Genomic DNA, 25,392 nt, shown 5'->3' with positions numbered 1-25,392 from the left:
GAGGGATTGCTGAAGGGGTGGGATGGTGGGATAGCGGGAGAGGAGGGATAGCCAGAGGTGTGAGATGGTTGGAAATTGGGGGTGTGGGGTGGTCGGAGGGATGGGATGGCCGGAATTTGGAGGTGTATGGCGGGAGGCTGTGGGATGGTGTGAGGGATGTGAATCATTGGAGGGATGGGATGGCTGGAGGTGAAGGTCTGGGATGGCCCGAATTTTAAGGTGTAACAGTCCGGGGGTTGTGGGGTGCTGTGAGGGCTGTGGATGGCTGGAGGGATGGCATGGCCGATATTTGAAGGTGTAACTGTGGGGTGCTGTGAGGGCTGTGGGCTGGCTGAACGCGTCCGCTGCCCGCATCCCCCGCTGGCACCTCCAACGCGGCTATAACCCGATGCAATCCCGGCTGCTACACACCCAGAGCCCACCCAGCTCCCCCGCGCTTAATGACCGCTAATTATCGCTAATCACCCCGCGGGCCACAGGCGGCCCCGCGCAGCCGCACCGCCCGCGCCTGCGCGCCGGGCCCGCGGCCGAACCGCGCCTGCGCGGGGGCGGCGGGGAGGGGACGATGGAGGCGCGCAGGGCCCGCCGGCCCCGCGCCCCTCACAGCGCCCAGCGCCGCCAGCAGCGCCGCGGGGCCCGGCCCTGAGCCACGCCGTGAGTCGGGGCCCCGGGGGAGCCGCGCGGGGCGGCCCGCGGGGTCCTGAGGGGAGAGCGGTGCGGGTGTCCCCGGTGCGCGTGTGTGTGTCCCCCGTGCGCGTCCCTCTGTCCCCCCGCTGCCCGTCCCCGGTGCGTGTCCCCGTGTCCCCTGCCCGGTGTCTGTCCCCGCCGGGGCCGCTCCGTGCCCGCATGTGTCCCAAGTGCCCGCATTCCCGCATCCCAGTGGCTCCGGGGGAGCCGCTGGGCAGCCCCGAGGCCGGGCACCCCTTCCCGCAGGGCTGGATCACGGGCCAGCCCCGCTGGTTGCCCCCTGAGGCAGGATAACGCTTTCCGACTGAATTTTGCGGTGAATTCCAGGTTTTTAGGGACTGAATTTTGGGGTGAATCTCAGGTTTTTAGGGACTGAATTTTGCGGTGAATTCCGGCTTTTTAGGGAAGACCCTCGGGGCTGCTCTCCCTGCACATCTCAGGAGGTGAAACGAGCTCATCCTGGGGCAGTTTGTGCCGGCCAGGACAGTGTGTGGGTCCTGTTTCCATCTTTCCATCCTGGAATGCTGTTTATTTTCTCCCATTTTCTATCTGTTAGGGAGTGGAAGTTAATTACAGGACTGAAAAAAACCCTTCTCTGTGTTGTCATTATAGCAAGGGCTGGATTTGCTGTTTGCCCCCCCGAGGGTGCCACCCTGGGTTCGGGTGCCCGGTCCGTGCAGGAATTCCGCAGATGAAGGGTTAATAAATGGTTTTGTTTTGCCTGGGCCGTGCACACGTGATGCTCAAACTGCCCGGGTTTTTGGTGGAAATAGCATTTGGGTGTGTAATCAAAACCTAAAATTGTTACTGCTGCCAGGCTGCCGGCTTTTATTAGGGGTTGTGGTTTTCTGCAGGCTCGCTGGGATATGAAGTTCTGAACTAAACCGAGCTTTGTCTGGTGATGTCTGTCTGTTCCTTCATTTCTGTGTGTGTGAGAGGGGGTTTAGTGCCTGGGGACGGAGTCATAGGCATGTAACCTCTGCTGGAGTGCTTTATTCAGCAAAACTCAACAAAAGAAAGCTCCACAGAGCAGAGCGATCAAGCACACAGTGCTCTGTAGCAACGGGACAAGAGCTGCAGGTTTGGATAGAACATTGTCCTCTTATGCCCCAAGAGAAAGGCAATAATAAAGTACAAAATGAGTTTTGAATTACTGATATAATTTCTAAGAAATCACTCGGTGTGGGGTTAAAGCACTGTGAGGGTTTTGTCAGGATGGACCCTACAGTAATCCTATAACCAGGATGATTTAGGGCAAGGCATGGAACAGGAAAAGTTTGTTATGAAAGAACAGCTTACAAGCAGGGCCGTTATAAAATAAAATTCAATCCCTTTGCAGCTTTGCAGCTCCTTTGGAGGATGTCCTGGGGTTGGATAAAGGTGGTTTGATGAAACCCTTGGGAAGTTCTTGTTCAGGGGAACGTGGAGTGAAATTAAAAATGGGAAACTGCAATAAAACTGGAGTTGGATATGTGTGAGAGGTGATTCACCCGGCTGCTGTGTCACCATCACAGATATTTGTTGTTAAATGTTGACACTTTCTCAGTTGTCCTTCATTCTGCAGTGCTGGACATTGAAATAGTTGCTTTTCTTGTGTTGTTTTTATTTTGGACATGATTTAAAACAGAGCAGCCTTTTCATTAGTTTGTTACCATGTGCTTAAAGGCTTTTTTGGATCCCATCCTGGAAGCTGTTCAGTGGCAGTTTTGTCTTATGTCAAGTCTGCTTATTCAATAAAGGTCTTGTGAGGGAATGTTAATTAAACAGTACATGGTGTAAGCTGCAGTTAAAACATCCTGAATTGGAAAGTATTACATGGAGGGAATATCAAGTTCTTAGGCTGTATTTAGTATGTCTGTGCACTTCTCACTTCCAGTTTTGTGCTAATCTGATTTTCTTTACTGTCAGCATCTGTCAGATGAACATTCCTCAGTCAAAGTCACGTGGAAGCACACCTTGTTTATTACATAAATTATTCTCTGCCTCCTTTGCTCAACTAATGGGCACAAAATTTATGTATCAGCTCAAATTGCCTAAAAATCGAGGTACATTTTGCTAATCTTAGCTGGAAACAATTGCAGCTCTGTTGCAATGGCTGTTTCCCAAGCAGTGGCCGTCAGAGGTGACCCAGCAACGAGTTACCCCCAGTTAAACATTGATACCCTTCAAGGGCAGGGTGCTATAAATCATTAATGGCTGGCATTAATTGCACCTCTTTGTAGTGATGCTCTCCTCGGGTAAGCCTCAGCTACGGCAGAAGCACTTTCTCGTCTGATTCTGTGGTGCTGCTGTCTAATTTATAATGAGTCTGAAATTGCAGCTGTGTTTTGTGGATGGTTTTGTTGTCTGCAGGGCGGGGTTCTGGTGAAACGATGGCCTTTGCCATTCTCTGGGGGATTTCCCCCAGATCTCCTGGGTGGGTGATGATTTCCCAGAGCCACACTCCGTGTTCATCCTTGCACCAATGTTTGGTTCTCTCTCTGGGCAGGATGAGGTGGGAGCTTCATCCAAAGGGATGAAACCATTGGGAAAAACAAATTTTTACTGAACCAATTTTTCCCCCCGTGTGTTGGAATCAACTGAGGAATGTGCTGCACTCTCATGGATACCATTTGTTTATGGTTTGGTGTTTGTTCATACACTGAAAGTTGGTTTCTATTTTTATTCTGCTAAGATTTCTTCTCTATTGCTTCAAGTAACGATGACAGCTTGCCCACAAGATCTCTACAACTTCTGCAGTTATTTCAAGTTCGAGTTTTGTTTTGGTTTTGTGGGTTTTGGTTTTTGTACTTCTACAAAGCTGGGCTCTAACCAGCTGTTTATCTCTCATTTGTGCTGGTTCTTCGTGGAACTGAAATACTGCACATTTGTCCTCCTTTTGTCCTGTTTGTTTTGGATCATCTCCCCAATTTGTCAGAAATGAGTAATTGTCCTCCAGCTTGTTTTTGTCTCTCCTCTTTTATTTCTAAAGCTGGGGCTTATTAAGGTTATTTCTGTTGCATTATCTGACAGGGGTTGGTGGTTTTGGATTTTTTTTCTCTTTGAGTATTTTGTTTTATCTATTCAATATATGTATCACCTCATAGGAGACTTTATGGTTTTTCCTGACTTTAGTTTTCCTGTGCCTTGATTGCTTGGCACATACTTAAAGCTTTTCTTTCTTTTAAATAGCTAAAAGAAATTAATTTTATCTCTTGTGTAACTGAAGACACAAATCTGTGCTGGGCATCTTCTCAGTCTGGGAACACAGTGGTCATTTTTAATTCCAGGAACTTCTGATTCCCTTGAAGAACTTCCCAGATTTTTTGGAGAGGTCTTTATTAGTGTGTGCAAACTGTGTTTAGCATCACATGCTCCTCCAGATTTTCTTGCAGGGACTTTAAAACACTTTAATTGCTGAAAAACAATTATAAAAACCACTGTGGGGGCCCTGGCAAAATTCCACCTTGGTGAGCAGTGCTGGGCACAGAGCAGGAGCTCTGCAGAAAGCACGGAAATGGCTCAAAGCACCAGCTCATCTCAGCAGCAACGCTCATCTGGACAACTCCAGCACTGTCTTGATGTTGAGCACAACTCCAGTTTGATTGCAGTTTCCCATTTTTAATTGCACTCCACGTTCCCAAGGGTTTCATAAAACCACCTTTATCCAACCCCAGGACGTCCCTGAAAGAGCAGCAAATCACCAAGGGATTGAATTTTATTTTATAATGCCCATCTTTGTAAGCTGTTCTTTCATAACAAACTTCTTCTGTTCAATGCCCTGCCCTAAATCATCCTGCTTATAGGATTACTGCAGGGGTTTTTTTGATGTTCAGCATGTTGTGATAACAAATTTCTGTTTTTCCTCGAGCCAGCTGCAGCCGCCATCGGAATTTGAAGGAAAGCTCCGTTCCCTTCGCAGACACTGAGGCTTTGCCCGTTCCTCTCCCCTGCAGGGGTTGAATTTGTGTCTGGCTGAGGTTCCTGCAGTCCCAGCATGGAGATGAGTCGGGAGAAGCTGTGTGCCAGCAAGGCTGATGGCAGCTCTGACTCTGCCTACCAGTGCTCGGCGTGCCACGGCGACCAGGACTGGGGCAGCACCAGCCGGGGCCGCGCCAAGTCACGGAGTCTGTCAGCTTCACCTGCCCTTGGAAGCACCAAAGAATTCAGGTGAGGCCCCTGCTTCTTGCCCTTGCTGCTAAAATTAACCAGATTTTAATACTTTTTAAATATGGCCACGAGGGATTCTAAAAATGCACCTCGGAAGGTTCAAAGCGAAGGGGGGGTGTTGACTAAGAGCAGACTCTAATCAAAGTTTCATGGCTTGTCAAATCAGGTCCAGTCTCCAAAAAAATAATCAGTCAAGAGTAGAGACAATTCTTCAGACTTTTACAAAAGCTCAAGCCAGAGCTTTAGTGGTGTGTGTTAAAAACCTGTGTGTGAGGCAGCAAAAAGTGACTTTGTGTTTGCAGATGGTTTCAGACCCATTCTTTTTTTTGGAGCCAACTTTCTGATCTCATTCTAAAAATGCACCTTGGAAGGTTCAAAATGAAGGTGGGGTGTTGACTAAGAGCAGGCTCAAATCAAAGTTTCATGGCTTGTCAAAAGAGGTGTCTGCAGAGCTCACAGTCTCCAAAAGATTATCAGTCAACAGTAGAGGCAATTCTTCAGACTTTGGTAAAAGCTTTAGTGCTGTGTGTTAAAAACCTGTGTGTGAGGCAGCAAAAAGTAACTTTGTGCTTGCAGAGGGTTTCAGAGCAGTGAGAAACACCTATTCTCTTTTTGGAGCCAACTTTCTGATGTCATTGCAAGGCTCCTGCCGTGTGGGCAGGGTGGGTAGAGCTTCTGATCTTTGGACCCGCTGTAAATATTGAACCGCGGGCAGGGGCAGCGCCATGTCTCGATCTTGTGGGAGGCACAGCAGCACTTCCTCACCTTCCTTATGCTGGGACTGTCCCTGAAACACGGGCAGAGCCACGAGGAAGCTGCTCAGCAGATGGAATTCCTGTTCAGAGCTCCTGCTTTGCTGGTAGGAATGTTCTTGGGAGGCAAGAGAACACACGGGTGAGGCTGAAGGGCACAGGGGGTGGCTCGTGGTGAAGGGAGGTAAAAGCCTTGAAAGGTTAGGAAAGAGCTGCTCTGTGTTTGTGGTTCAGTGTGTTTGATGCTTTAGGAAAAGAGCTGCTCTGTGTGTGTGGCTCATTGTGTTTGATGCTTCTGGGAAGTGTCTTCTGAGGGCTGTGCACGGCTGGAGCTCTGCTCAGTGTGTAAGATCTGATCTTTAAATTGTGCTGTAAAACCGGCTGGTTTTCCCGTCTCTACTCAAACCTTTCAATCAGTCTGCATAGAAAGTCTAAATTTCTGTGTATTCTTTTCCAGCTAAACAGCTGCTTTTCCAACCAGAAGTGCTCTGTCTGTTGTGGGTTTGAATCAGGGTAATTGCTTCTGAGATTTTCCTTCATTAGGATGCTCTGCAGTCGTTCTCTGGCTGTCTTCACTGCAGAGCTCAATTGTCTCAAGGCATTTTGCAGGCTGGCAGGAAATGCTGCTCTCAGGCTTCCTCTGTGCTCTTCAGCTCCAGGTAGCTGCCCAGCTGCTGGGAACTGATAAATAGATTTTCCTCAAAGAGGTTTAATTTCCAGGGCATTGCTGCTCATCCTTAGCAAAGGCAGCCTGGCTGGGAATAACTTGAAATTCTGTTCACTCTTTATTGAGCACTAATAAAACCACGTGGAATCTCAGGGAGAATTTACACCACTTACTAATTAGGGCTTGCAGAGGAAACTTTTGGAATGTCCTGAAGGTCAGACCTGGATTTCTAAAGCCTCACATGGGAGCAGAATTTGGCCAATTACTGGGAGTGGCATCAAATAATGACCTGTGCTGGGAGAGGGCAAAAGTTGCAGTTACCTGGGAGAAGCTGGAGTGGAGCAAGAAGTGGGAGGTGATGCTGCCTGGGTGTTATTTAACCAATCTAATGCCAAAGGTAATTGGTCACAAGCAGATCAAGACTTATCTTCCCTTTGCCCACATTGATAGACACGTTAATCTCTTGTTATGTCGGTCCTTGCTCATTTTCCTGTTCTAATATCATTGAGGTAAAGTTTGTAAAGCACTGAGTAATGCTCTTATCTGACTGGGTCAGTCATGCCTGGACTTACAAATGGAAATTATTCTGGTTATCTTATTGGAATTCAAATCTTCAACTGGCCTATTTTATTAGGCAAGGAACAAATAAGATGTTGCTGTTGTTCCTTAATTCCATGTTTAACCTGTGATCTGGTTTTGATTTTTATTAAATTTCTGAGGGTTTTTTTAGCTCTAGGACTGAGTCATCAGGCTGCTCTGGGCTACTTTGTAACACACAATAGAAGGCACTGCAGTGCTGATTGTTGCAAGCAAGATGTGATTGAATTAAGCCCAGGAAATAAATGTTTCTCTCTCTTTTATAATGGAATAATTCTAATAGCAGTCGCATCATGCTTCAGCAGTCCCATGGCTTGAGCAGGTTTTGCTCCCAGTTGCAGCTTTGCTGGAGGAGTTTGGGAGGGAGGTGAGGCAGGAGAGTTCTGACTTCCTCCAGCTGATCTCATCCTAGAGCCAGGAGTAACCCTGGCTCCTGGGGGGTTCAATTCTGAGCATAAAGGACACCTCAGAGCCCCCGTTTATCTGAAGACAAATATTTTATTAGAGAAATAAATGGGGGGGGACAGCAATTCTTCTTCAGCCTGTTCAACATGGCAGCCTGATCCTGGAGATACAGATCTCCATGGGCCTTAGAGCTGAAGAATTTGTTTGATTAATTCATTAAGGGTCTTTAAATGACCAAGACACTGTGACTTAAAAACATCTGGAGGGGTTTGTGGTGGTGTTTGCAGGGGTCTCAGGGTGAGGAAGAGATGAGGATTTTGATTCCGTGTTTCAGAAGGCTGATTTATTATTTTATGACATATATTATATTAAAATAAATGATATATTAAAACTATACTAAAAGACTAGAAAAAAATATTTTATCAAAGTTTGAAAAGGGTAAAAAAGAATGATAAAAAAGATTTTATCAGAAAGTTTGAAAAGGATAAAAAAGAATGATAACAAAGATTTTATCAGAAAGTTTGAAAAGGGTAAAAAAGAATGATAAAAAAGATTTTATCAGAGTTTGAAAAGGATAAAAAAGAATGATAAAAAAGATTTTATCAGAAAGTTTGAAAAGGATAAAAAAGTGATAACAAAGATTTTATCAGAGAGTTTGAAAGGGATAAAAAAGAATGATAACAAAGATTTTATCAGAAAGCTTGAAAAGGATAAAAAAGTGATAAAAAAGATTTTATCAGAAAGTTTGAAAAGGATAAAAAAGAATGATAAAGATTTTATCAGAGAGTTTGAAAGGGATAAAAAAGAATGATAATAAAATCTTGTGACTGCTCCCAGTTCTGACACAAGTAGCTGTCATTAGTTATCAAGTAAAAACAATTTTCTAAATCACATTCTAAAGCAGCAAAACATGCAGAAGCTGAAGCTTCTCAGCTTCTCAAGAGAAAAAATCTTAACAAAAAGATTTTTCATGAAACATGTCCATGACAGGTGTTGTCACGTCACACACTGGGAAAGCCAAAGCCCTCGGTGAGGGGAAGAGCACTCACTGAGCTGGTTCAGCTGTATTTACACCAGATTCAGCCCTTCTAAAAAATGTGCTTTTAGCTAAGAGGTAGTGCTTTGAGAAGCACAGAATACAGATGTTCTCTGCAGCCCCTGGGGCTGTGAGAGCTGATCTGTCCAATGGGGAGCACACAGGGGTTTAGGAAATGCCCTTTGCCCCGAGTCCGTGTGTGCAGGGTTTGTGTTGGAGCAGCCAGGCAGGCCCAGTCTGTCAGCAGTCTCACTGTTGTCCTCTCTGCCCTCAGGAGAACGCGTTCCTTGCATGGACCATGCCCAGTGACCACCTTTGGACCAAAGGCCTGCATGCTGCAGAACCCCAAAACCATTATGTGAGTATTCCTCCAGCAGTGCCACTCTGCTCCTGCTGGGGCAGAGAAAACCACTTTGCTTTCCCACTGCTTCCACTTGGTTCACCCCCTCATCAGGATTCTCAGAATCCCCAGGTTGGGAGAGACCTTCCAGACAAAGGGTCCAGCCCAGCCCCAGCCCCTCAGCTCAACCCTGGCACCCAGTGCCACACCCAGGCTTTGTTAAACACACCCAGGGATGGTGACTCCAGCACATCCCCAGTTCCTGGGAGTTCCCAAAATTCCCCCAAATTCCCAGAATTCTCAGAATTCACAGGTTGGGAGAGACCTTCAAGACCATGGAGTCGAACCCAACCCCTCAACTCAACCCTGGCACCCAGTGCCACACCCAGGTTTTGTTAAACACACCCAGGGGTGGTGACTCCAGCACATCCCCAGTTCCTGGGAGTTCCCAAATTCCCCCAAATTCCCAGAATTCTCAGAATCACAGAATGACCAGGTTGGAAGAGACCTTAAAGACCATGGAGTCCAACCCAGCCCCAGCCCCTCAACTCAACCCTGGCACCCAGTGCCACACCCAGGGATGGTGACTCCAGCACATCCCCAAATTTGGGGGAATTCCCCAAATTCCCAGAATTCTCAGAATCACAGAATCCCCAGGTTGGAAGAGACCTTCAAGACCATGGAGTCCAACCCAGCCCCAGCCCCTCAACTCAACCCTGGCACCCAGTGTCACATCCAGGCTTTGTTAAACACACCCAGGATGGTGACCCCAGCACCTCCCTGGGCAGCCATTCCAGAACTTTATCACCTTTCTGGAAAAAACCTTTATCACCTTTCTGTGAAAAACTTCTTCCCAATACCCACCCTGTATTTCCCTTGGTGCAGCTCGAGGCTGTGTGCTCTGGTTGTGTCAGTGCCTGGAGAAAGAGCCCAGCCCCAGCTGAGCACAGGCACCTTTCAGGAGCTGTGGGGAGTGCCAGGGTCACCCCTGAGTCTCCTTTTCTCCAGGCTGAGCACCCCCAGCTCCCTCAGCACTGTGTTTGTGTTTTACCTGGTATTTAGAGGTTTTCATGTGATGCCACCCTGGGGTCAGCTTTGCCAAGCTGGCACAGTCTGCAGTCCAGAGTTTGGTGTCTCAAAGGGCAACTCCCATATTTCCAACTCAATAAAAAAAGGGGAGGAAGAGGAACTGTGAAATCTGAGGGGATCCTTCTCCCTCCCTTGGTGATGATGTTTAAATTTGTGCTTTCAATTTTTCTCTTTGGTCTCTGGTACTTTCAGTTAAAGCAAGTTTGCTTTTAGACTGTTGATAAATGTGGGAACAAGGGCTGGTTTCTGCTTAGTGGGCAAAGAAACGTTTTAATTTTGTAGGTTGACAAAATTCAAGTGTTGCTTTCTATACTTAACAATTGGGGAGGAATTTCAGGGTTTAACCAAGGCCTTGGTCCCTGGTTTTGGGGGGCCCTGGCACAGAGGTGTCCAAGACCAGGTTGGACATGGCTTGGAGCCACCTGAGATGGTGGAAGGTGGGACTGGATGGGCTTGAAGGCCCTTCCAACCCAAACCATTCTATTTTTTGCCCCTTTAAAAAACAAAAAGTTTTATTGAATTGCTCTTCCAGTTAACTGTAAGTGATTGCAGTCAATATTTATTTGCCCAAATCTCTACCTCTGGAGACTGTAACCTTCCAGGTGATATCCAACCCTTTCCTGGGAAAGTCTAACCCAGATCCCTCCCTTGGGCAGCCCAGAGCTTCCTCATTCCCCTGGTGCTTGTCAAGAGCCCCGCAGGCCAGCCCAGGTCGTGTTTACCCACCTGACTGGGGAATTGCTCCTCCCAGGGGCTGGCCCAGCACTGGGATATAAAACCAGGGACAGGATCCTGCCTTGGGCAGGCAGGGCAGGGAGCAGAGCTGCCCCCGGGCTGCTGAAGGCAAGGACTTGTTTGAAAAGCAAATTAGAAATTAATTTTGCTGCACACAAGGTTTTGTGGGTTTTAAAAAACAAGCAAAACCTTGTTGGTGGTTTTTTTCTCCTCTGCTGTGGGTAATTTTGTTGAACTCTCCTCACTGGAGGGATTATTTTTAACAGAAAATCGTAGTTTTTATGTGCAGGCTGAAGTTAGGGAAGGTTGGGTGTCTCTTTCAGTACAACCAGCAGCTCTAGAGCTTGCAAATCTGCTTTTTGATGAGCAGATGAATTGGATGAATACTCAGTGAAGAAAGGATCAGGGGCTTGTGCTCTTGAGAGAAAGAGAAATCAAATCCCTGTTTATTTTTCTTGAAATGGGATTTTCTTTATGAAACCTTACCTCGAGGATCTGGAGTACAAGTTTTACACAGGATTTTTTGTAAAGCCTCACAACTTTTTATTGGAATTGATTGAAATCTTCAGTAGAAGAAAAAAAAAAACATTTTTCAGGGAAAAATGTATTCTTCTGAGGTTGCAGTTATCAATAAGTGATAAAAGCCTCAGCCTTTCATTTTATTTGGAGCTGTTGCATTTGCCTGAGCCCTGGAAAGAAACATGAAGATCTTAAAGCAAGTTATGAATAACTTTTCATTCAGTAGGACTCCATGGAATTGGTGAGTACAGCTCAAACAGGCAGGCTGGCTGTCTGAATGAAGTTTGGGTTTATTGTGAAATTCTGGGTGTATTCAGTGCTGCAATCCCTATTTCTTGTCAGCATTTTTGATATTAGAGCCCTGCATTACCCTTTAGTTTCTGCTGGGTTTGTATCTCAAACGTGGGCACTGAAATAAAGTGGATTTCAAATTTGCATTGAGCAGTTTGAGTTAGAGTATGGGATGGGGAAGAGCGATGCTGTGACGTTTTCAGATCCTCTGAGTGGCTGTTTCCCCTTGGAGCCTGCACTAAACCAAGAGGAAGCAGTGGTGGCAGTTCAGGAATTTGTCTGAGAGCTGCTGTGGTGCTTCTGTTGGCAAAGTGCATTCACAGGACAGCAGGGACCAGAATTACTAATTCTGTGTGAACACCTGCAGGTAGTAAAGCACAGAAACATCCCTGCAATGGGAATTATTGCATTTCCCTCAGGAACATCCCTGCAATGGGAATGATTGCAGTTCCTTCAGAAACATCCCTGCAATGGGAATTATTGCATTTCCCTCAGGAACATCCCTGCAGTGGGAATTAATTGCATTTCATTCAGAAAATCCCTGCAGTGGGAATTATTGCATTTCATTCAGAAACATCCCTGCAGTGGGAATTATTGCATTTCCCTCAGGAACATCCCTGCAATGGGAATTATTGCATTTCCCTCAGGAACATGCCTGCAATGGGAATTATTGCTTTTCCTTCAGAAACATCCCTGCAATGGGAATTATTGCATTTCCCTCAGGAACATCCCTGCAATGGGAATTATTGCATTTCATTCAGAAATATCACTGCAATGGGAATTAATGCCTTTCCCTCAGGACCATCACTGCAATGAGAATGATTGCATTTCATTCAGAATCATCCCTGCAATGGGAATTATTGCATTTCCCTCAGGAACATCCCTGCAATGGGAATTATTGCCATTCCCTGCCTGCTGTGCAGGGCTGTGCTCTCCACACTGGAGGATGGGTTTTTACCAGCTCAGGGAGGTGTCAGACCACGCTGTGCTGAGCTTTGGGGTTGTTTTGTCCCCCAGGCACATTCAGGATCCAGCAAGCCAGCGGTTGACATGGAACAAACCTCCCAAGAGTGTCCTTGTGATTAAGAAGATCCGTGATGCCAGTCTGCTGCAGCCCTTCAAAGAGCTCTGTGTGTACCTCACTGAGGTGAGAAAATATAAATAAAATATAAATTTTATATAAATATAAATATAAAATAAAAATGAATTAAAATTATTAATTATACAATTAAATGAATTAAAATGAAGAAGATCTGTGATGCCAGTCTGCTGCAGCCCTTCAAAGAGCTCTGTGTGTACCTCACTGAGGTGAGAAAATTGAAATTACTGCTGATTCTGTGCAGGATTTGTGCAATCAAATCTTTGTATCCACTGCCACTGGCTGTGCTGAAATTTGTTGCAGAATTTAAGATCAGTATGAGGCTTAAAACTAAATTTATTAAATGAATTAAAATTATTAATTATACAATTAAATTAATTAAAATTAAGAAGACCCGTGATGCAGCCCTTCAAAGAGCTCTGTGTGTACCTCACTGAGGTGAGAACATGGAAATTGCTGCTGATCCTGTGCAGGATTTGTGCAATCAAATTTTCATACCCACTGCCACTAAAATTTGTTGTGCAGAATTTAAGATCAGTATGAAGCTTAAAACTGAATTTATTAAATGAATTAAAATTATTAATGATAAAATTGAATTAATTAAAATCCAGAAGATCTGTGATGCCAGTCTGCTGCAGCCCTTCAGAGAGCTCTGTGTGTACCTCACTGAGGTGAGAAAATTGAAATTACTGCTGATTCTGTGCAGGATTTGTGCAATCAAATTTTCATACCCACTGCCACTGGCTGTGCTGAAATTTGTTGCAGAATTTAAGATCAGTATGAAGCTTACAACTAAATTTATTAAATGAATTAAAATTATTAAAGTAAAAATTTTCATTCTGTTTGCAGTTCTGAATTACAGGAATGAGATATAATTTTTAAAAACCTTTAATCCTTGAGCAAACACAGCATTATTGCTGTGTCTGTAATCTATATTCCAAATTCCAAGGTTTAATTTATTAAATGTTCTGTGCAGGCTGCAAAATTCTCATCAGGATCAAACCACACATTAAAAAAGAGCCAGCAGATGCAGAACACTCCTGTAAATATTATTTCTATAATGAAATTAATAAATTAATAGAAATATTGGAGAGAGTCAAGTGTTGGGAGGTCCCTCACAAGTTTATTTTCTGTCTCTTCAGGAGAACAACATGATTGTGTATGTGGAGAAAAAGGTATTGGAAGACCCTGCTATAGCTAATGATGAGAATTTTGGACCAGTGAAGAAAAAATTTTGCACCTTTAGAGAAGGTATGGAAATGATTTCTTGGAAGGACAGTTGGAGTGGAATTTTTTTTTTTTTTTGTCTTGGTGTTTTCTTGCTTGCTGGGTCAAATTTGTAAAACTTTTGTGTCTTTTGCAGACAGTTGTTACATCTTAAATGTGCTTTTTTTATATATTTGTGAGGGAAGATTTGCACGCTGCACATTGAAATTTTTCCTCCTAATTTTTGTTAGGAAATTAAGATGGGGGATAAAATGGAATTGAAAACTTTTGATTTCAATGTTTCTCCTAGACTATGATGATATCTCCAATCAGATAGACTTTATCATATGCCTGGGAGGAGATGGGACCTTACTTTATGCTTCTTCACTTTTCCAGGTTGGTTCTTATTGGAAATAACCCATAAATCTTTTCTTTTGCAAGTATTTAAAAGTGCTTTTCCCCTCTCTTTTCTCCTGAGTTCAGCATTTGTCTTTTGTTCCTCATTCCCTCTTTTTTACCTTGTAAAAATGATGCCAAATGTGTTGTTTTTTATGAAGCACAGTTGAAGTTTCATCAATAGTCACAATATTTACAGGCAAATAGTTGAAGTGTGGATTGCTTTGACTGAGGAGCTTTAAAACTCTTTTCTTTATTGATAGGGTAGTGTACCTCCAGTTATGGCTTTTCATCTGGGATCCCTTGGATTTCTTACTCCATTTAATTTTGAGAATTTTCAGTCCCAAGTCACTCAGGTTATAGAAGGTAAATTTAAGGGGACAAGGTGTGGTGTTTGTTTGTTACTTTTTCTTAATCAATTCTTTCAGGTCAGCCCTTAAGATCTGAAACTTGAGAAATGTATCTGAAATTGAGAGAAAAATTATCAGAAATGTACCTTAAATTATCAGAAATGTACCTTAAATTGTCAGAAATGTACCTTAAATTGTCAGAAATGTACCTTAAATTGTCAGAAGTTTTACATTGCATTGACCCATCCAGTGCTGCTCTGTAAAGAAAAAGGGCTAAGAAATAACTTGATGGAGTAAATAAGTGGAAGATAATGTAGAATTTGTGTTAAATTGCAACTAAATGTAGAAATAAAAGGCAGTGTTTAAATACTGAGAAGTCAGGCAAATAAAATATTTGAGGAAATAAATTCTTTTGAGTTGCATCCAAAGTAGATCCTGCAAAGATGTCCAAAACTCTCACTAGAATATTATCTTTTAACACGTTTCTAATGCTTTAATTTTCTTGGAGCTTAGCTTTTGTCTTACTGAAGATTACATGAGCCCAACAGGGTTTTCCCATTTTAATCATGTCTATACAAAACTTAAATTTTCTTTTCACATAATAAGAAAAGCGGGAAGGGACTGGCTTAAAATTTGGCTTTGATTTTTTTTCCTCGTTGCTGCTAAAAATCAGTTTTGAGCTTCAGCCAAGTGCAGCCAGTTGTGTTGTGAATGAGACTGGGAGTGCTGGAAGCTCAGGGCTGGCTGGATGGCATTTGCTGGAGTGTGTCAGTCACTGCTGGGGTGATTTCCTGTGCCAGCACCTCCTTTCCTCAGTCTTCTCCCTGCGTTTTTCCCTCCAGGCAACGCCGCCCTGGTCCTGCGGAGCAGGCTCAAGGTGAAGGTGGTGAAGGAGCACAGGGACAAGAGCTCAGTGCAGAATGGGATAGAGGAGAATGGACTCGTGCCTGCAAACCTGGAGAAAGAAGTGGGCAAACAAATTATGCAATATCAGGTCAGGGGAAAAAACAAGCAAAAAAAAAAAAACCAAACCAAAATCCCCAAGCTATTGTTTGTAATTTGTATTTGTTTCATTAAAGCTCTGCCCCAGCAGTGTGGGGCTGAGCTCCCAGTTTGCTCTAAATGCTGAGGAGCTGCTGCACAATTTCCTTTGTGCAATCCCAAGTGCTGATCTCACACTTTGTAATCTCACACTTTGCTCTAGAAAGAATTGCACAGAATTGTTTAGGCTGGGAGATCTCTCCAAGCTTGAGCCCAGCCTTCCTTCTATTTGAGAACAGAGTAGTTCTGAAGTCAGACACATCAGCCACCTTTATAAATTGGAAGAAAAACCCTGCACTTTGTTAGTGACCAGCTCCTGGGGAGTAATCCTTAAAACAGAGATAATTGCACAGAGTTGTTTAGGCTGGGAGATATCTCCAACTTGAGTGCAGCCTTCCTTCTATTTGAAAACAAAGCAGCAGTAGTTCTGAAGCCAGATACACCAGATACTTCTGGTGAGAGAAGAAAAACTATAAATGAGAAGGAAAAACTCTGCATGTTGTTAGTGACCAGTTCCTGGGGAGCAATCCTTAAATAGAAATAATTTCACAGAATTGTTTAGGCTGAGAAATATCTCCAAGCTTGAGTCCAACCTTCCTTCTATTTGAGAACAAAGTAATTCTAAAGTCAGACACACCAGACATTTTTATAAATGAGAAGAAAAACCCTCCATGTTGTTAGTGATCAACTCCTGGGGAGCAATCCTTAAAATAATTTAAAATAGAAATAATTTCACAGAATTGTTTAGGCTGGGAGATCTCTCCAAGCTTGAGTCCAACCTTCCTTCTATGTTGAAGACAAAGCAGTAGCTCTAAAATCAGACACACCAAACGTTTTTATAAATAAGAAAAACTCTGCCTGTTGTTAGTGACCAGCTCCTGGGGACTAATTCTTAAACTTCAAAACTTAATTCTTAAAATTAAGAATTAAATCTATTAAATCTTCAAAACTAAATTCTTAAACTTCAGCTGGCTCTCGATAGCACAGAAATGTAAAGAGACTTTCATTTGCAGGCACTAAATAAGCTTGAATTTTTAGGAGATCTGGAAGCCGTGTTCAGTTTCTGCCATTTATTTGACATGCAAGGCAGCAGCAGCAGCAGGCTGCAGTAATGCTTGCTGTCGTGGCAGGTCCTCAACGAGGTGGTGGTGGATCGTGGCCCTTCCTCCTACCTGTCCAACGTGGACGTGTTCCTGGACGGGCACCTGATCACCACGGTGCAGGGGGACGGTGAGTGCTGCTCCCTGCCAGCCCCTCCTGGGGCATCTCCTCTCCTGGAAACGCTGCTCCAGTCACTGCTGCCAGCAAGCAGGAGGGTGCAAAGAGAGGGTGTGGTCCACACTGTGAGGCTGGAGGTGCTGAAAGATTTTCTTGCTGGGCATGTGAGGGCAAGTAGCTCTTTTTTGGAGTATTGTATTTCAGGCTAAGGGGAAGAAATAGCTCCGAAGGGTTGGCCTGGGTACCTGGGATTGCTAAAGGCAAACAATCTCAGCTCATGAACAGCAGGAGTTATCCTTAAAGCTCTTAAAGGAAGAAAATGAAAGTCACTATTAGAAAATTGTGTAAGCTGAGTTTGTGCAACTCCTGAAAGCACATGGCAGGGTCAGGGGCAGCTTCTCTGTGTGTGTGTGTGCTGGGCTGCAGTGGGGCTGTGAAATGCAGGGGGAGCTTTACATTCCTGGCACGGGGTGTGCTGGTGACCCCAGAGCAGTCCCTGGTTCAAACTGCTGGCACTGCCCTGTTTGCTGTCCCCAGGGGTGACAATAGGGTGTGCTGGTGTCCCCAGAGCAATCCCTGTTGATGTCCCTGTGCTGTTTGCTGTCCCCAGGGGTGACAATAGGGTGTGCTGGTGTCCCCAGAGCAATCCCTGTTCAGTGCTGATGTCCCTGCCCTGTTGCTGTCCCCAGGGGTGAGGGTGGGGTTTGTTGGTGTCCCCCAGAGCAGTCCCTGGTTGTCAATGCTGATGTCCCTGCCCTGTTGCTGTCCCCAGGGGTGACAGTAGGGTTTGTTGGTGTCCCCAGAGCAATCCCTGTTGATGTCCCTGCCCTGTTGCTGTCCCCAGGGGTGACAGTAGGGTTTGTTGGTGTCCCCCAGAGCAGTCCCTGGTTTTTAGAGCTGATGTCCCTGCCCTGTTGCTGTCCCCAGGGGTGCCAGTAGGGTTTGTTGGTGTCCCCAGAGCAGTCCCTGTTCAATGCTGATGTCCCTGCCCTGTTGCTGTCCCCAGGGGTGATAATAGGGTTTGTTGGTGTCCCCAGAGCAGTCCCTGTTCAATGCTGATGTCCCTGCCCTGTTGCTGTCCCCAGGGGTGTCAGTAGGGTTTGTTGGTGTCCCCAGAGCAGTCCCTGTTCAATGCTGATGTCCCTGCCCTGTTGCTGTCCCCAGGGGTGCCAGTGGGGTTTGTTGGTGTCCCCCAGAGTAATCCCTGGTTGTTAATGCTGGTGTCCCTGCCCTGATGCTATCCCCAGGGGTGCCAGTAGGGTTTGTTGGTGTCCCCAGAGCAATCCCTGGTTGTCAATGTTGATGTCCCTGCCCTGTTGCTGTCCCCAGGGGTGACAGTAGGGTTTGTTGGTGTCCCCCAGAGCAGTCCCTGGTTTTTAGAGCTGATGTCCCTGCCCTGTTGCTGTCCCCAGGGGTGCCAGTAGGGTTTGTTGGTGTCCCCCAGAGCAATCCCTGTTCAGTGCTGATGTCCCTGCCCTGTTGCTGTCCCCAGGGGTGATCGTGTCCACGCCCACCGGCAGCACCGCCTACGCCGCCGCGGCCGGAGCGTCCATGATCCACCCCAACGTCCCGGCCATCATGATCACCCCCATCTGCCCCCACTCCCTGTCCTTCAGGCCCATCGTGGTTCCTGCTGGAGTGGAACTCAAGGTGGGCTTTTCTCTCATTTTCTTGCTCTTTGTGGGTTAAGAACTTCAGGAATGGGAGGAGGGTGGGAGGTGTCGTGTGGCTCCTGCGTCCTCTCACTTGGGGCTGGATCACACCAAGTCTGCTTCAAGATTGTGCCTTTCTTTAGAAGATTTTGGCCAGTTAACATTGAAGATTTGGCCCAGTTAAAATTGAAGATTTTGGCCAGTTAACATTGAAGATTTGGCCCAGTTAACATTGAAGATTTGGCCCAGTTAAAATTGAAGATTTTGGCCCAGTTAAAATTGAAGATTTTGGCCCAGTTAAAATTGAAGATTTTGGCCCAGTTAAAATTGAAGATTTTGGCTCAGTTAAAATTGAAGATTTTTCCCACTTTAATAAATTTAAGTGGAATATTTTACACTTTTCCTACTGGACTGTAGCTCTGTAACGTTCTACAAAATGGGAATTCCTGCATTTGCATTCTGAAAAATGTTCCAGAATCTTGGCTAAAGTGCCTGTAAATGATCAGTGAAGGGAATCAAAAATTCTCCTTTCATGCAGAAATATTGCAGATCTTAAGTATTTACTGGTAGCACTATCTGCAATTCAGTATTTAGTTTTTTTTAATGATGTCTTGCAGAAAAAAAGACATTTAATACTGAATATAAAATAGACTTGGTTAATGGGTATTTTGGACAAATACTCTTGTGCAAGGAAGAATCTCCTTTTGTCCTGGGGGTGTTGGAGGATTAGCATTGAGAAATGAGTGTGTTCTGGACTTTTTGTTCCTGTTTTACAACACAAATTCAATGTTTATTCATGGCACAGCTCTCAGCCCACACTTTGGTGTCAGTGGGTGTTACTGGCCAGTGGTGGTTCATTCTTTTAATTAGGAATGTAATTTAAATAGGAGGCAAACTTCCTAAATTTGATACCTTTGGATTCATTATGTACTAAAATGTATTTTTCTGGATTAACTTCATTCTTTTTCTTGAAAGAAAAGCTAAGTCAGCTCCTGTAACTGAACTGAAGTTACAGGAACTGAACTGGAAGGAAGACACAGGCTGGAACTGGAAGGTCTGTGTGGGTTATGACCTTGCACTTATAAAAAGGGGATTTACTGCATATAGAAGAACATATAATTATAAACAAAAAATCAAGTTTTGGAGCGTGAGTGGTGTTACTGCACTGCTGCCATGGACAGCTGAGGGATTCCAGTGCAGTGGGGAGTTCCAAGGACTCAGTGCTGCATCAGAGGGAGGGTGGAGGAGGTGTTTGTTCCTTGCTCTCAGTTTTGGACCATTCCTGTTTTTCAGATCATGCTCTCCCCAGATGCCAGGAACACAGCGTGGGTTTCCTTTGATGGGAGGAAGAGGCAGGAAATCTGCCATGGAGACAGGTCAGACCTTTCTTCTGATTCTATTATCTCTAAGTATAGAAAATCCTGATTCATGCAGCTCCCTCATTCTCTAACATCTGCCAAAAGGGTTTTTGGCAATGAAGGAAGAAGCTTTTATAAGCCCTAACACCTCCTAGAGCACAGACTGCACTAAAAGGATTTAATTTCTAACTTGAGTTCTTTGGATCTTCCCATAAAAGCAAGGGAAATGTTCAGACTCTGTAAACATTGCATGCTTGGCAGGGAGGAAGGGCATATCTTTAGAAAACTCTAAATTTTAACTTCAAGATAAATCTTAGCAATTCTGAAAGCTACAAACTAACAGGAGCTGCCTGTGAGCACAGGTGCTGGAACACTCCCCATGCTTTAAACTGGGTTAACTGGGAGGGCTTGTGGTCACTTCTGTGCCCTTGAGTGAGCACAAGGGTGAGCAGTCCCTCAGTTTTGTGTCCAGACTGTGCTGGTGGAGGTGTTAAAAGGCAGCTCTGGGAAGGAGATTGGCAGATGGGCTCTTCAGGGGGCCCTTTTTCCTCTTGGCCCACACGAGGTGCCACGAAGGGAAATGCAGAGCTGGTGTAACCCTCCATCCTGAGCAGGGCTCATTCCCTCTGAGCTTGGATCATCTATAGAGGAGCTCAGGAGCCCAATAAAGATCCAAACACAAAGTTTGGCCCTCGGTTACACTCTGGAATCCTTGGGCTTGTTGCATAAAACTTGAAACTGAAAGGTGCCCAGTAAAGATTCAAACTCAAGGTTTGGCCTTCAGTTACACTCTGGAATTTCTGGGTTTATTGCTTAAAATTGGAAACCCAAAGGCCAGGGTGGTGCCCTGGGTTTCCTTTGTCCCTGTGTGGGTGCAGGATGGCATGGAGGGTTCCCAGACACGTCACACAAGTGTCCCCAGAGCTCTGCTGGTTCTTTTGGGATCGGCTGTGGTTGTGTTCACCGGGCATGGCAGGCTGCTCTTTGGCAGCGAGTCAGCTCTGTGCTGGGTGGGAGCAGGCTGGGGCTGTGCACATCGTTGCTGTCCCTGCCTGACTTGCCCTGTGCTGTTGCAGTATCAGCATCACTACCTCGTGCTACCCCCTCCCCTCCATCTGCTTCCGGGACCCCGTCAGCGACTGGTTCGAGAGCCTGGCCCAGTGCCTGCACTGGAACGTGCGCAAGAAGCAGAACAACTTCGCTGTGGAGGAGGAGGAGTTCTGAGGAGCAGGGCTCTGGCAGTGCCATGTGGCAGAATCCTCCCCTCTGCTGGGTTTGGAGCACTGGGATGTGGCAGAATCCTCCCCTCTGCTGGGTTTGGAGCACTGGGATGTGGCAGAATCCCAATCCCTCCCCTCTGCTGGATATTGGAGCACTGGGATGTGGCAGAATCCTCCCCTCTGCTGGATATTGGAGCACTGGGATGTGGCAGAATCCCTCCCCTCACTGGGATGTGGCAGAATCCTCCCCTCTGCTGGGTTTTGGAGCACTGGGATGTGGCAGAATCCTCCCCTCACTGGGATGTGGCAGAATCCCAATCCCTCCCCTCTGCTGGATATTGGAGCACTGGGATGTGGCAGAATCCCAGTCCCTCCCCTCCGCTGGATTCTGGAGCCCTGGGATGTGGCAGAATCCCAATCCCTCCCCTCTGTTGCATTTTGGAGCCCTGGGATGTGGCAGAATCCCAATCCCTCCCCTCTGCTGGATTTTGGAGCTGCCCTGTGCTTGTGGCTGATGTCCCTCAGGGTTGGGAAGGGTTGTGCTCCTTCCTGTGCACCAGGAGGGGGAGTGGAAGGCTCTGATGGTTCTGATCCAGTGTGAATTTCCTTCCAAATGAGCAGTGGATTATTCCTGACTGCTGTCCAAAACCACATCTGCAGATTTGATTGTAACTTCTGACTTACCAGTTCATGGTAGGCTGAATGTAGCTACACCAGGGAAAAGTGGCAGCAGAAAAGTGGCATTAAAATCTTCCATTTGATAGTTTATAACTCCATTTAACACTGCTAGGAACAGAAAGGCTCTGAGAAGTTTTCTTTAAAAAAAAAAGTTTCTCTTTGTTATCTTAAACACACCTTGCCCAGAAAATACTTTCTTACTTGCAAATGTGACACACTGAAGAAACACCCACAAAGGATGTTTTTTATTAATAGATGGAATTAGTAATAAAAAGTATATATTTTTTATATATACATTTCTTTCTCTTGTGCCCATTTGAGCAGTGGTTGACCCTTGGCTGTCAGCACTGTGGAAATAGCCACAAACAGCAGGGATGAGCATGAATTATTTGTAGCTGAGCTAATTCACAGCTCTGCCCTTCCTCTTGGTGGGAGTCATCCATGTGTTGGTTTTTTGTTATTATTTTTGTTTGATTCCCTGGGATAAATGGTAGCATTAGAGACTATCATGTTAAAATAATAATAACAAAAAATTCTCCAAGTGTTCAAGAAGAATCTGGACCTCAGTTGCTACTGAATTCACTGTTGTCCTGAAGAAAATACCCTGTTCTAAGATCCTGAATGCCCTCAACTTCCATGGATACCTTCCAGCTCTCGGTGCTGAGTGACCCAGGGTGGGATTCTGCATTGGTGACTGGAGAAATGAGAGGACACATTCCCAGTGGAGTAGCAACGGTGCCTTCAGCACACTCAAGATTATTCTAAGTCTCACATTTACTTTTTTTAAGATGCTTTCAAATCTTTCTAACTTCTCTCTGTACATATTTTATTGTATGTGCTTTTATGGAAGAACAAAAAACAAAAACCAAACCCCACCAAAAGAACCGGTTGGGGTGGGGGGAAAGGGTTTGCCCTGTACTTCAAGTGCAGAATAGCAAAGCCAAGGAAAATGTTTACATTTATGTTCTCTGTGGTGCAGTCTCTCGAGCATTTTATCCAAACTTCAGCGTTTTCCAGTCTTGCTGCATCGCTCACTGCAGGAAGGGACAGGAGCTGTTCAGTGCCTGAGGCAGAGCTGCCCAGGGATGAATTTCCTGCTGGGCTGGGATTTCCTGGGGCACCCAGGCAGAATCTCTGCTGAAGTTTCTCATGATTGTCTTACGTTGTTTCTGTGGTCCAAAGTGGAAATGGGAAATGGTTTCATTTCCAGCCTCTGCCTGCCCTGCTGTCCTCTGGTGGCTTCAGTCATGTCCTTCCCCTTTTGGAGGCTGAGCTCACGAAATGCAGGTGAGAGCACTTGTCCAGAAAAGAGAAACAAACTCTTGGTGACGATTCAAATCTCAATGAACAGCGTTGCTATAAATGAACACTTGCTTTGTACATTTTGTAACATAGAATATTGGTTTGATTTGGTCAAAACCAGATGGATTTTGGGATATCTTGGAGAATATCCAGAGAGCTTTTGGGATTTCCCTTTCACTTGAATCTGCAGTAATTGTTTTATCACTGTTTTGAAGCTGCTTACGGGTTTCCTGAGTGGAGTATTCAGTTATTTGATAACTGCTTACTTTTTGAACTAGAGAACTGTCAGGCTTGTTTGCTTTGGAACTCTTTTATTTAACATGCAATAACTGAGAGAAGGAACAGGGTATGGTGTCTAGAGAAATGTGTGCATGAGTGGGGAATGAGCAGTTCTAGGCACACTGGGGAGTGGAAAATCATTTTGCAGAGGTGAAATGATTTATGAGCCTTATCTAGTATTTTTTTAAAGATAAAACTATATTCAGCACTTTTTATTTATGCTTTTTATAATAGTAAAGCTATTCTCGACTAAACTGCCGAACTTTTAATTTTCAGAGTGCACAGGAAATTAAATCTGTAATCAAAGTGTACTGAGCTACTTTAGATCTACATTAGGGGTTGGCCTGAAATTTCTTCTTTCAATTCCTCACCTGCTGCAATTGCATTGTGGCTCTGAGGCTGCTGCAGCTTTGCTTGTACAGAATTCTGAGAAAAGGAATTTTCTGGGGCTGCTGAGCCCAGGCAGAGCTGCAGCCCTGGCTCAGGGACTCCAGGCCTGGCTTTTCCTCCAAAAGCTGCCTTGATTCTCCCTGGCCCAGCTCTCACAGCCTGGGCTGTGTTAATCCATCACAAATCTGAGTGTGCAAAGTCCCTTTCCAAGGCTTTTAATCTGCAAACTGCAGGAAAGTGAGGCTGCAGCAGCCCTGGAGTTGTGCATTTAACCTGCTCCAGGAGTGGGGGAGCTGAAGCAGCAAAAGGCTGGAATGCACCTCACTTTATTGGCAATAAACCCTCCTCTTGCTCATGTAGCTTCTTCAGAATAACTTGGTCAAACTGTGCTAAAAAACGGGGGTTTGCTGATTAAGAGCTTTTAATAAAAGGGTTTGCAAGTCACTGGCACCTCCAGATCCTTTCATCTACAAAGGGCCAAAATGGAAGCTGGGAAATTAATTTGTTTTTAAAAAAAAAAAAAAAAGTTATCCTCTGGTAGAAATGGAAGAAGTTGTTACCAGCTGTAGTAGGGAATAATAAAGCAGTGTACTGAATTTTTAAAAGCTAAAAAAATCCTGTTACATACTGTTAACATATTGAAAACTTGGTTTTAAATATTGTTGAGAAACAAAATATTTTTCAATCCTTTCAATAAAACCTTTTTGTAAAGTTGGATTGGTCGATTTGCCCTTTGTTTGGGGAGAATAGAAAACAGGGAATTCCCAGTTAGTTGCTTGAATTTTGTGGGGTTTGCATTTCTTATGGGACAGTGGGGTCTGTTTTGTGGGAATACACCCAAGGCTTTTTTTGCATGTCTGGTACCAGGTTTTCCTCAAAAGTCTCAAAATAATTGCTGGATTTGCTGTGCAACTTGAAACAAATCTTGTGTACAACAAGCTGGGCTGCATTTAAATAGTGTTTTAAAGGGCCAATGACAGAAATGTGAGGAAAGAAAGAGTTAAGGGTTAAATAGGTAAGGGTCAGATAAACTGGTCAAATAATCTGGTAATTTATATCCAGAAGTTGAGGGTTAAAAATGGGTTTAAGTGCCTGTGGCACACTTGGATTTGCACACTTGCAAACGGGGTTGAAACGCCTCAGGTGCATTTCATCACTTCTCCCATGGAACTTGGGATTAATGAGGGTTTTGATTTTGTAATTAATCTGTAACTCATTCCAGCAGCTGAGAGGGAAGTGAGGAGATGCCTTCAAATGGAGTTTTTGTTTGACAAGGAGATGCCTTCTGCAGGTAAAGGAGCTGATTTAAATTGAAGTTTTTGTTTGACAAGGAGATGCCTTCTGCAGGTAAAGGAGCTGATTCAAACTGAGGTTTTTGTTGACAAGGAGATGCCTTCTGCAGGTGAAGGAGCTGATTTAAAGTGAGGTTTTTGTTTGACAAGGAGATGCCTTCTGCAGGTGAAGGAGCTGATTTAAAGTGAAGTTTTTGTTTGACAAGGAGATGCTTTCTGCAGGTAAAGGAGCTGATTTAAACTGAGGTTTTTGTTTGACAAGGAGATACTTTCTGCAGGTAAAGGAGCTGATTTAAACTGAGGTTTTTGTTTGACAAGGAGATGCTTTCTGCAGGTAAAGGAGCTGATTTAAAGTGAAGTTTTTGTTTTCCAGGACACCTTGGACAGGGTTTCCCACTGGGCTTGGCTGAGGGAAGGACTGCAAAGGTTTTGTTGGGATGTTTGAATGTTTCATTCTTCCAGCAACAATCCCTGCTGGCACTTGTGGGATGAAGTCAGGGGCAGCTGCTGCTCTGTCAGCCCCTGCACACAAGAACCTCTAAATGCCTCCCTGGGGCTGCACATAAAGGAGATTTGATTCAGGTTTAGGAGATCAAGATGAGAAAAATACGTATTTGTAACAGAGGTTGTGATTTAGATGGTTA

General features: G+C 44.9%; 1 protein-coding gene across 2 annotated transcripts; it reads left to right on the top strand.

Annotated features, from left to right (window-relative positions):
• The first annotated feature begins 560 nt into the window (after positions 1-560).
• Positions 561-24,173, top strand: NADK (NAD kinase). Of its 2 annotated transcripts, none has more exons than XM_036396334.2 (12): positions 561-654; positions 4,623-4,836; positions 8,568-8,651; positions 12,285-12,414; positions 13,509-13,617; positions 13,883-13,968; positions 14,232-14,334; positions 15,161-15,312; positions 16,490-16,589; positions 18,070-18,227; positions 19,523-19,605; positions 20,664-24,173. In XM_036396334.2, exons 2-12 carry the CDS (start codon positions 4,664-4,666, stop codon positions 20,809-20,811), a joined length of 1,326 nt encoding a protein of 441 aa, XP_036252227.1. In that variant the 5' UTR covers positions 561-654; positions 4,623-4,663; the 3' UTR covers positions 20,812-24,173. The 2 variants fall into 2 exon arrangements, with proteins under 2 accessions (XP_036252227.1, XP_036252228.1); XM_036396335.2 differs by having other exon boundaries at positions 575-654; positions 4,542-4,836.
• The last annotated feature ends 1,219 nt before the right edge of the window (positions 24,174-25,392 follow it).

Source organism: Molothrus ater, chromosome 23, assembly GCF_012460135.2.
Source record: "Molothrus ater isolate BHLD 08-10-18 breed brown headed cowbird chromosome 23, BPBGC_Mater_1.1, whole genome shotgun sequence".
Taxonomy (NCBI): Eukaryota; Metazoa; Chordata; class Aves; order Passeriformes; family Icteridae; genus Molothrus; species Molothrus ater.
The sequence above is the reverse complement of the archived record's forward strand: the minus strand, read 5'-3'. Positions and strand labels throughout refer to the sequence as shown.

Excerpts from the sequence above, each read along its gene's own strand:
- NADK (XM_036396334.2), top strand. The coding sequence starts at position 4,664 with ATGGAGATGAGTCGGGAGAAGCTGTGTGCCAGCAAGGCTGATGGCAGC. Across the intron at positions 13,969-14,231 it reads ATGCTTCTTCACTTTTCCAG|GGTAGTGTACCTCCAGTTAT; the intron begins GTTGGTTCTTAT and ends CTTTATTGATAG. Across the intron at positions 14,335-15,160 it reads AGTCACTCAGGTTATAGAAG|GCAACGCCGCCCTGGTCCTG; the intron begins GTAAATTTAAGG and ends TTTTCCCTCCAG.